At 44.0% G+C, this 10,866-nt stretch overlaps 2 protein-coding genes and 1 pseudogene across 2 annotated transcripts in view; 2 read left to right on the top strand and 1 right to left on the bottom strand.

Annotated features, from left to right (window-relative positions):
* Positions 1 to 6,627: 6,627 nt before the first annotated feature.
* On the top strand, positions 6,628 to 10,653 carry LOC147451758 (uncharacterized). Its single transcript, XM_086517629.1, has 2 exons — positions 6,628 to 7,208; positions 7,742 to 10,653. The coding sequence occupies exons 1-2, from the start codon at positions 7,126 to 7,128 to the stop codon at positions 7,941 to 7,943; spliced, it is 285 nt and encodes a 94-aa protein (XP_086373755.1). The 5' UTR covers positions 6,628 to 7,125; the 3' UTR covers positions 7,944 to 10,653.
* On the top strand, positions 8,674 to 10,653 carry LOC147451757 (uncharacterized; annotated as a pseudogene).
* A 149-nt stretch (positions 10,654 to 10,802) lies between these two features.
* The window catches only part of LOC147451756 (uncharacterized), a 523-nt gene continuing 459 nt past the window's right edge, over positions 10,803 to 10,866 (bottom strand). The window contains exon 1 of the mRNA XM_086517628.1: positions 10,803 to 10,866. This exon is cut by the window's right edge and continues 459 nt beyond it. The gene's annotated coding sequence lies outside the window, so the exon portion shown is untranslated.

Raw genomic sequence — 10,866 nt, 5'->3', positions numbered from 1 at the left:
GTTTTCACTTAAACTTCCACATATACCACATATAGAGTTCAAGTTTAAATCTTTTTTTAAAATCAAAACGTAGCTTGGAAGCATCTTTATAGATCTTAGAGTAACTCTTGACCAAAAGGCATGCTAAGGGCAACCCTTTGGCTCAAGGGTTTGAATAAAACATCGTTTAATGCCTCAAAATTCCGTTTTCATTCAAGGGTGTCTGCTTTTTGGCAATTCTCGGAGAAAATGGTCAAAGTTTTGGACATAGTTTTGATTTTTTTTTCAATCTTGACTACTTGAGAAAACGAGAAATTCCAATCCCCAAGAGAGTGCTTTTGAGCAAACAAGAAACTGAGCAAGAACATACATTGAGAAATACTAGATCAAGACCTCAATAGTTACTTTGTAGAGGATAGTGTAGCAAAGTAAACATATTGCATCTCAAACAGTTTCAAATGAAAGAACGATACCCTTACTCTTAATGTCACAAAATCAAATTCAAAATGATGCTAGCAATGAGAACATTAAAACTAAATCCAAGAACCTCTAAATAAAAATCTCTAGAAACTTGTGCTATTCTCATGATCACTTTATGCTATCGTAGCTTCACAATAGTTGACAACAAAATACCCTACAATGCAAAACTATTACATCCAGAGACACTTAAATTATTGCTGTACATTTGACTGTGCTCCACCCTAGGCTTGAAAGAGCTCCACCTTGGGCTTCTTGGAGTATGAACTCATGGACTTGAGAGTCCAAACCCACAATTTTGAGAAACACATAATAGACATGCTGGCATGGCACATGTGTCAGCCTCTTGGACTCTCTCTGTTAAAAGTCTTCACAAGTACATTCTAGAAAATCAAACAAAGTCACAAAGTATGACACTACCTTTGCCTTGAACCCCTAATTGAGATGGCGTTATGTGAAAAAGTAAGTGGGTCCACATTTCATAAGCTACCTTGCTTGAAGGGAGAATGTCCTCAATGTGGATTGAAGAGATTAATGATATGTCCAAAAACAACACTTGAAAATACAATCCAAGTTTTTGTTAAGGTGTTTGAAGATGTTGCCTCAACCCATTCTGAAGGAAAGAAGTGCAAGTATCTTTTGGTGAATTGAATGGGATGCAAGGATTTCACAACTTTCTTTCAAAAGCATCTGACCACTTACATCCGACACAATTTAAGTGCTCACTGGCAATCTTAGTAGCTCAAAGATTGCAATCAAATGTTTTCTAGAGATGCAGTGGTCCATGCTATTGACTTTTGCCTGAAATTACTCGTTTAAGGAGAAAAATGAAATCTAGGCAATGCTGCTGGGTGAAGGCGCCACACCTTTGCCCATGGCCGGACGTCCGGTGTTCGGCCACCCGCCCACATGTGTACATACCTTATTCTTCATATAGAAAGAATAAGGAGCACATCACTCGCTTAGCCACTTTCTGAGAGGTTGCTCCACCCACATCGTCTCGTGTGCTTCTCCCCTGCCCTCCACCGCACTGCACCATGCACACACGCATCCGCCCACACGTGCACTCACAAGTGGTATTAGAGCACAAAATTTTTCCTATGGGTGAGAGGGACGTAGCTTCCTAAATGTTGATGTTGAAACATCCATACGTGATGGATAGTCTTGATGATGTAGTGATTGCAGATAGCGTAGGGGAGGAGAGTACAACCAGGTCTGCACAGATTTTGTCAGCGTTTGGGCACCTCATGTTTGACTTACTAGTGTGAAGGTCCAATCTAGCAGCTGCAGTGGGAGCGTTTGGAGCAGGAGTTTTCATTCCTATGATGACTGACACTAGAATGATGTACCATACAAACTAGTGTGCAAGATTTACATGCAGGCTCTAGCATGGGTACGCACACTTGCCTACCACTAGAGCCAATACGACTGCATGTAGATCGACAAAGTGAGCTAGTGGGCATAGGTTGAGAGAATATCTCACCTAGTTTTCTTATACGACAATCATGCTTGCTAAGTTTTTTGTATGCTGCCATTGGGATACTCAATGCTTTCCCTACTTGCATATTAAAACGTTGCAAGACCTTGTGAATATACTCTTCCTATGAAAGTTCAAGTATACCATGTTTGCGATCTCTCTTGATGCACATACCAAGAATGTGATGTGCATCACCCAAATATTTCATAGCAAACTGCTTGCTTAAGGAATCCTTGAGAAGTGCAATCTCATCTTTGACTTTCCGACTATGAACATGTCATCCACGTACAAAATCAGAATGATGAGGGAACCATTGTTCAACCTCTTTGTGCATAAGCAGTAATCCTCTTGGATCCTTACGTAACCCTGGGACTGAATGTACTTATCAAACTTGATGTACCATTGCCGTAAGCCTTGCTTTAATTGATACAAAGCTTTCTTGAGTCTACACATTAGTTGTACCCGTATTGGCTTCTCAAGTTTTATCGCAAAACCCTCTCGCTATTTCATGTAAACATCCTCTTTGAGATCCTCAAGAAGAAACACTCTCTTCACATCCATTTGGACCAATTCCAAGTCCTTGATGGCTACTACACCAAGCACAAGATGCAATGTAGTCATCTTGACCATTGGAGAAAAGATTTCATCAAAATCCATGCCTTTCGTTTGCTTGAAACCTTTAGCAACCAATCTCGCCTTATACTTAGGCTCGGGATATACTTATCCTTGTACACCCATTTGCATGGCAATGCATGTTTACACGTAGGTAACTTTGTCAATCCCCAAGTTTCATTTGCTAAGATCGAGTTATACTCAGATTGCATAGCCTCTTCCCACTTCATGCTATCATCCATTTGAATGGCCTCTTTGTAGCAAGTGGGTTCACCATAATCAGGGACTAGTAAGTAGTCTAATCTTGGCTCAAAACATTTAGGTGCACGAGATGCACGAGTAGATCTCTGAAGTGCTTGAGTGCTAGATTTATCTCTCTTTGGAGCAACATGTGTGCGTGTACTAGTGGAAGGTGCATCACTGGCACGTCAACATCTGGCTATGTTTTCTTGTTTGTTGGAGTGGCAGTTTCTTGGAGATCATGTATCCAAGATTGCACTTCATCTTCCACCACTGAGGCAGAGTACGTTGTGGTTTCTAGTTCCAGTAAGGAAGCTATGTGGTTATCTCATCTAGTGGAGATTTTGGAAACACCAGACTCTAGTATCACATTGTCACAGTCACAGTGCGATTGCGTTAGCAAAGAGCCCCATGTTTCACTCCAAGTCAAAACACATAGAGGTCAGGTATCATGTGGTACGGGATATTTTGGCTAGCAAACACATTGAGTTAGTCAAAGTTCACACGACTGAAAACCTAGTGGATGCTCTAACAAAGAGACTACCCTCAGAGCGGTTTGCACATTGCATAGAGATGATGGACGTAGGGTGAAGCTATAGTCACACTTCATGGTTTTGTACATTTGTACATAGTAGCCCCTACATTATTTAGCCACTTGAGCCATGTTGGCCTTCAAGTGGGAGATTTTTGGGTTTCAGGACCGTGGCCGGTGATGGCCGGGTGGGCGGGCAACCACCCACTTATTCATTTGGTAATAATGAACAAGTGGACAATTGCCCACCCGCCATAACCGCCCGGCCACGGGCGTGAAAACCAACAAATGCATTGGTACTCCACAAGTCACCATCTTGTTTCACATCACATACATTTGAGAAGATAAAGAATAGGTGTTGAAATATATACATTTTTGCATTTTTATGACAAAGATCATGAAAAGCTCTTTGTGCATTATTGCTTGCAAACTGCATAGTCTCTAGTTGCAAAAGCAAGGAATTAACTTCTTGAAGCTGCACTAGGTGTGGATAGATGGATGTGCTTCTCAATTTAAGTCATCCACATTGTTCATTTCATGGCATGCCAAGTTTTCTTGCACCTATGATGAATAGTTTCTAGAAATTTGTTTCTACCCAACATTTAAGGCTAGTCATTACTTTAGGTACTACACTTTGACTGGCATGGAAATGCTATGTAGTTTCTTTGCCTTGTCCCACAAAAAAGGGGAGCATGATGGGGCAAGGGTAATTGTTAAGAGGGCTTTAATACATAAGCAGTTGAAGCCTAAACATGGAGGATGTTGGATTCTTGAAGCACAAATTTCATGATGAAAGTGGGGACAGAGGGGTGAATTGGATTTTTTGGGAGGTCCAAGCAACTGAGGTGCCAAGGGATAAGAAGTGGAACTACAAGCAAGTTGAGGGTTCATGATCACTACATTGTGTCAATCGATACTCCAAGAGTGATAAATGTGCACTCCGTTGTAGAATTATCTCACGTTTTTATCAATTCTATATGTCCCAACATTGGAAGCAATGCTTTAACAGCACAGTTGCTGACAATTGGAAGTATCTAACTCTAGAGGCCTTGGATGGTGATGATGCAAAAAGTGAACATTTCTACGATGACAAAGGATCATATTTTCCAATATATGGTGGGCACCATGACACAATTAGTGATGCTATATGCATCAGTGATACATTTTCCACCAATGCTAATGAAGATAGAGCTAACGTTTACTTTTTGAGGTGCTCAAAGGAGAAATAAAAAATAGCAAGAGCCTTGAGAGATTCTTGGGGGAACATACTTTTTGCAAATTTCTATTTGGTTGAGGGGTACTACTGTATGCTAGTGGAAGGTGTCGTGTTGTGAAAATTAATTTATAACCTTCTAAAAGTATTTTCCATTTTAATTTTGTCATTTATGTCTGTGGAAAATAAAAGGGAACAAGTGAAGTTGATTTAAGTGCTTATGGACCAGCTCAGTCAAAGGCTTGAGACCAAAATAAGAGAAGCCCATACAAGAGTAAGGATAATTTTTGTTTAGTTAACTGAGTCATAAGTACATGTTAAGAAAGGATGAATACATCCCGAGCAGCCTTCATCAAAGGTGCAAGACAAAGAAGAGTACCTAAGAGCAATCATACGAGCCTAAAAATAGAAAGTAGTTGTGCTGAGTTCAAGTAGCTAAAATAACTCTTTAGAATGAACTCTGAGAAGCCTTAGGATAAATTTTGAAGGTTCTGGGATTAGCGTGGTGGCACCTTCAAAGCAATGTGCTAAGGTTTTGCATAGGAGGTAAATCTCTAAAGACCAAGAGTGAGTTTTATTTTGACAAAAGTCCATCCTAATTTAGTAGGTCCTTAATTAGAAAGTAGACTCTAGCCCAACTCAACTTCATAATGCCTCCAAATGTTTGTGCAAAGGTCTTGCACCCAAGCTAGTTAAATTAAGGGGTAAGTTTATGGTTTTTAATAAGTGAAAAGGAAACCTTAAAGTCTAAAGTAAGATTAGACCTTCCTCATTTAAAAAGTCGACTCTAGTCCTTATTTTCTAAGCTTGGGTAGACCACTTGCTTTATGCGAAGCGAGCAAGTGTGTGTGGTGTGTACACTTGCCCCAAAAAATTCATCTCAAGGGGATGTTGGAGTAACAACATCTCCCAAGTCTCAAAAATTGGAGCTAGCAAGGGTAGGGCACATAAGAAGAAGACAAAGCTGCCCAACCATTCACCCCTGAGATGACATTACAACCTCCACATACACCCTTCCCTGTTGCAATGCCACCTTGAGTCAAACCATGCTCAAACCATTGCGGTGAGCATGGTTCGATGTAACTTCTATAGTTCTATGGAAATTCTATAACAACACAACCATATAAATTCACTCGAGTTTTGCTCTGCTTGCAAAATTGTTCTTGGGCTATGGTAAGACTTTGACAAAACTAAGAGAAGACCTTAGGAATAAAGAAGTGTTGGGGTTTTCAACACAACATTGCTTGGAGACATACCATTCAAGAGCTGATAGCTGTAGGTGAGTATACATAAATTTCACACAGGTTATAAACAAGAACAAAATATTCAAAGGAGTTCAAAAACTTTTGGACAAGTTGAAAATTGTTTTTATGGCTTTGAGAGAGAGCATTAACGGTGGTGCACCCAGTTTGTGTCGACACAAGGAGAAGACAACAGTTGGAATATGGCATCATGCAGGTTGATGGTCGCAGACTTTGGCAAGTACTAGATGCAGCCTGGAACAAGTGCTACATGATGTGTATGTCAAATGTGGCATTTTGAAGGTCAAGGATGGTTTTTTGGTCTCCATGAGCCAAGGGATTTCAAGAGTGCTCCTAGGAGGAAGTTCAAGCTATATTGGTGCCTATTTGGCAGTCATTGCATGCACAGGTACTTTTCCAATCATCAATCAAATATGAGAGCAAAGATTTACGGCTCTACATTGATGGCAATCGGGCCAATCGTTGCACTTTGTCGGACGTGGAAAGTGCTTCAGGCAAGAATCGTCATTGTGGGGGAGTATTTTTACTGTCAAGGGGAAGCTTGGGTGCTTGCAAGCCACTAGTTTGAATTTGTGAGTTTGTGTGGTCCGATCATGACTCCGTGGGAAGGTGACCCAAGTTGCAAGTTAACTTTGTCTAAAAGATTGCCATGCTAAAAAAGAAAAATGAGAGCAAGCTGCAGTTGACTCAGTGAAGAGGGTGCCATCTGTTGGGATGCATGGGAGGCTTGACAGGTGGGGCGGGCTGCATATGGAAAGAAAGGGAGAGCCGTCACTTGCAGGGGGGCGCTATTACAGCCAGGGGCAGCCAGCTTGCAAAAGGAGAAGGGGACTGCAGTCGGCAGGGAGTTGGAGAGCGCGATGTGATGACATGCTGGGGGTGGCCGCCAATGGGGGGGATATCGGCTGAGGAAGAGCCGGGGAGTGTTCAAGGGAGGCGTCATAGGAGGTGTAAGGGGCGGGCCTAAAGCAGGACTGCAAAGGTGACCCCTCAAGGGCTTGGAGAGCTGCAAAACGGGGCTGCAGGAAGCTTGAAGGAGGGCTGCCAGGAGCACCACTGTCAGGTAAGGGGGCAGTATCCAGTCGGGGGAGCAAGTGTAGGAGAAGGAAAGCCGCCAGGGGCTGGTCTTGGAAGGCGAGGAGGTGCTGCAGGTTGGGGTGGCCGCCTGTAGGGAATGCCGGGAGAGTTGTAGGCAGAAGGTGGGAAATCCATCTGACGAGCTCAGCAGGAGGCTCTCAACGCCAGGCTCAGAGAGAGTGAGGGAGATCAGAGACGAGCTCAGTTGGCGTGAGGAGGTGATGGTGGTGGGCACCCAAGAAGGTGTTGGAAACCTATGCAATCTGAAGGAGGGGCTGCCATGGACAATGGAAGAGGTCTACATGAAGGAGGCCCGCCACCAGAGATGTTCTACATGAAGTAAGCCGGAGCTCAAGCAAAGGGGTGGGCTCGGAGCGCTCTGCAGAAAGAAGGGGAGCCAAGCCTTGCACAAGTCACTTGCAGCTCTAGGTGGGGGACCGCTTGGAAGTTGAAGGAGGTGGCCATATGAGAAGCTATCAAAACTGAAGGCAGGAACTTAAGAGAGAGAGAAGGGGCCTCTTGGGGCTACAGTTGAGTGCACGAGTTGAATAGGAGGGGCTGGTTGAGGAGCTTCAGAGAGAGACAGAGAGAGTTTATCACGGGCGGCCGATTCATTACAAGGGGCAGAAGGGGTCCTCCACTCAGAGGAATAGGAGAGAAAGAGAGGACTTTGGTTTGGCTGTTGGCACAATCAAGTGTCAAGACCGAGCAGAGTTGGACAACATTCTTGGGGGGCATCAACCATCCAGCAAGTGCAAAAATACGCTCTCAATATAGCACTACAGGAGGTGCTCATGCTTTTGGGGGTGCATTCAGAAGGCGGTGAAGGGGAGTTGTGAAGGGATCATCAAGGCCGAGCATAATTAAGGAAGGAGGCCTTGCCTGGGGTATGATCAGAGGGATGGTCAATACGAGCTAGGAGGATGCCATCACTGGGGACTTAATCAAAGGTGTATAAGCCAGCTCGCGGGTTGTCAAGATCAGAAGGCAAGAGGAACTCGGGGTCACAACCAAGTGGGTTTAGTTTGGGTTAAAGGTAGCAGGGAACCAAGAAGGCGCAAACCTCGGTGGTGAGCACCAAGCTTTTGGCAAGAGTTGACCGCATGTGCATCGTCAAGGAAAACTGCATCCAACAATCACCTGTGTTTTTTTTGTGGGTCTTTAATTTCATGTATATTTGCTATGTAAATAAGATCAATTGGGGACAATCTTCTCTAGTTTTTGAGCTTTTAATGATGTTTGTCTGGGATAAACAACAGAAGGATATCAAGCAGGTGGGCGGCTTGCAGCAAGAGAAAGCGAGAGAGAGTCCCATCTATGTGTTCTCTAGAGAGTGCGCTCTTTGTGTTGGAGGGGTTTCTTCTTAAGGAGCCAGTGAGTGTGCATTTTTGAGCTTTCAAGGAAAGTAGGTGTAGTGGTCTGGGTGGTTTCCTCTCGAGCCCCATCAAGGCTTTTGGCGATCCTGCTGGGGATTGAACCTAGAATCTCCGGTTTTGATGTTGGGATATGATGGTGTTTTGATGGGCTTGTGGTGCTGAGGTGTTTATGTGTGAGTGTGTGTGATCGATGATGCTCAAAGGAGAGCTTGGGAGTAGAGTTTTACAAAAAAGTGTGTGTGCATATGAGTTTTTGTGTGGTTAGGGGTGCCGGATATTTCCTGGGCTATATAGAGGCAGTGTAGAGTGTGTTGGGTTTGTTCCAACTTCCCCCTTTCCATCAGTGGTGCCCCCACTGTGGACCTATTGGTTGCTCCTTGGTGAAGTCGAAGACGGTGTCGCGGTTTGAAGAGCAGGATCTAACAATAATGGCATGGTCGGGTTTTTTGACTTTTACAGGTACTGAAGATGTTGAGGTTTGGCTGCAAGACTATGGTCTATTTCTGCTGGAGAGTGGCTTGTCAAGAGAAGAGGGACTGCTCCAAGTTTTCCCGCTCCTGGTTCGTGGAAAAGCAAAGGTATGGTACGAGGGCTTGCAGGCTGAAGAAAAATAGGATTGGAGCACATTGGAAGTGGCATTCCGAGGCAGATATGTGGCCAACACGCAGTGGAGTGAAGTGAAGCAGATGATGGACAACCTAAAGCAAAGCCTTGACGGTGATTTCCGAGCATTCGTGTGGGAGTTCGAGGCCATGTGGAGCAAGTTGGTTAAGGTAACTGCGGTAGAGAATGCAGATTTTTTAAACATGACCAAGTTTGTGGACTGCTTGCATGTAAAGGTGCGAGATAAAGTCGAGATAGATGGACCGTGCACGTACGAGGAGGCAGTAGCTTATGCACAGAGCAGGAGGAAGAAGGTTTTAAAGAAGCAACATGCAAGAACTTCAAGTAATCTGACCCTTTGTTGATGCACATGTGGTAGCAGTGGATAGGCGTGATGAAAGTGGAGACGATACCCTGTGGGTCTATGAGGCCTCAGCAGTTGCAGAGAGGAGTCTACCGAGTACCGCCTGATGTGCTTGACCAAGTGACTTTCAAAAAGCAAGCAGTGGAGAAGATAGCTGAAGTGCCAAAGCCGACAAGTTTTGTGGAGAAAGCCGAGGTGTATTTGAGCTATAGTAGTGCCTTGGATACGAACAACACATAGAAAACAGAGTCTGCTTTCTCAAGGTATGAGACATATGATGTTACACATGTCGATAAGGTGGTGAAAGAGCAACAGATTGCAGGTGAAGAGACATTTAGTGCGGACTAGGGGGTTGGGCAACCCTCTCTCTTGCCTTGTGATGGTCAGGCCATGTTAACTGAAGAAGAGTGCTTCGATGAAGTAGACTGGGGGTTCGATCAATGATCCAATGGTCGATGTAGATGATGAGCCGTAGGTTTTGGTTGCTAAAGCTATGGCGAGAATACAAGGTATGCAAGGCTTGCCGCCTTTTCCAGTGATGTTTGAAGAGTCTACAGGTGAAGATATGCCAGTGTCTGCTTTGGATGATTAGTTGCCACAGGCTGGTGCCATGCTGTTGACGGATGTGCTGCTGAAGCTTTCTATGCAAGCGCCTCTATGCCGATTGCTACAGGTTATCTTGTTTGAAAACAATCATGATATGGCGAGCTTTCTAGCAGATGGCGAGTTGGTTTCATATGATGTCGCTGCTACAGACATTGGTATAGTACATTCTTATCTAGTGTACAAAGCAAGTTTATGGATACCAGTTGAAGCAAGACCAAGCTATGCCAAGCAAGAGTGATCAGCTTATAGGTTTTCTCGTACAAAGCAGGGACGGTTTGTATGTGTTTTACGGACGGATGATGATGAGCAAAGTTGCATTTTTGCTCTGGGAGGGAATACAATCATGCCTGAGGAAGTCGATAGCTTTCCATTTGACCCAGGCGGGTGTTACGGGCAGGCAGTGAATCTCTCTCTATCTATCTACTGCTTCTTCATGTAAATACTATCTATCAACTTCTTATTACGCAATGCTACTTTACCTAAATAATGCTATGGTTGAGCATAAATGCTCAACGAGGGGGTGGGAAATGATGGTGCACCCAGTTTGTGTTGACACAGGGAGAAGCCAGCAACAGGAATATCGCATCATGCAGGTTGATGGTCGTAGACTTTGGCAAGTACTAGATGCAGCCTGGAACAAGCGCTACATGATGTGTATGTCAAATGTGTCATTTTGAAGGTCAAGGATGGTTTTTGGGTCTCCATGAGCCAAGGGATTTCAAGAGTCCTCCTAGGAGGAAGTTCAAGCTGTATTGGTGCCTATTTGGCCGTCATTGCATGCACAGGTGCTTTTCCAGTCATCAATCAAATCTAAGAGCAAAGATTTATGGCTTTACATTGATGGCAATCGGGCCGATTGTTGCACTTTGTCGGACGTGGAAAGTGCTTCAAGCAAGAATCGTCATTGTGGGGGAGTATTTTTATTGTCAAGGGGAAGCTTGGGTGCTTGCAAGCCAATAGTTTGAATTTGTGAGTTTGTGTGATCCAATCATGACTCCGTGGGAAGGCGACCCAAGTCGCAAGTTAACTTAGATTGCCATGCTAAAAA

Source organism: Adiantum capillus-veneris, chromosome 8 (assembly GCF_014529385.1).
Source record: "Adiantum capillus-veneris isolate H3 chromosome 8, ASM1452938v2, whole genome shotgun sequence".
Lineage (NCBI taxonomy): Eukaryota > Viridiplantae > Streptophyta > Polypodiopsida > Polypodiales > Pteridaceae > Adiantum > Adiantum capillus-veneris.
The sequence above is the reverse complement of the archived record's forward strand: the minus strand, read 5'-3'. Positions and strand labels throughout refer to the sequence as shown.

Bases quoted from the DNA above. Each gene is read 5' to 3' on its own strand.
- LOC147451758 (XM_086517629.1), top strand. From the start codon at position 7,126: ATGCAATCTGAAGGAGGGGCTGCCATGGACAATGGAAGAGGTCTACAT. The intron at 7,209-7,741 runs GTAAGCCGGAGC...TAATTAAGGAAG, and splicing joins CCAGAGATGTTCTACATGAA to GAGGCCTTGCCTGGGGTATG.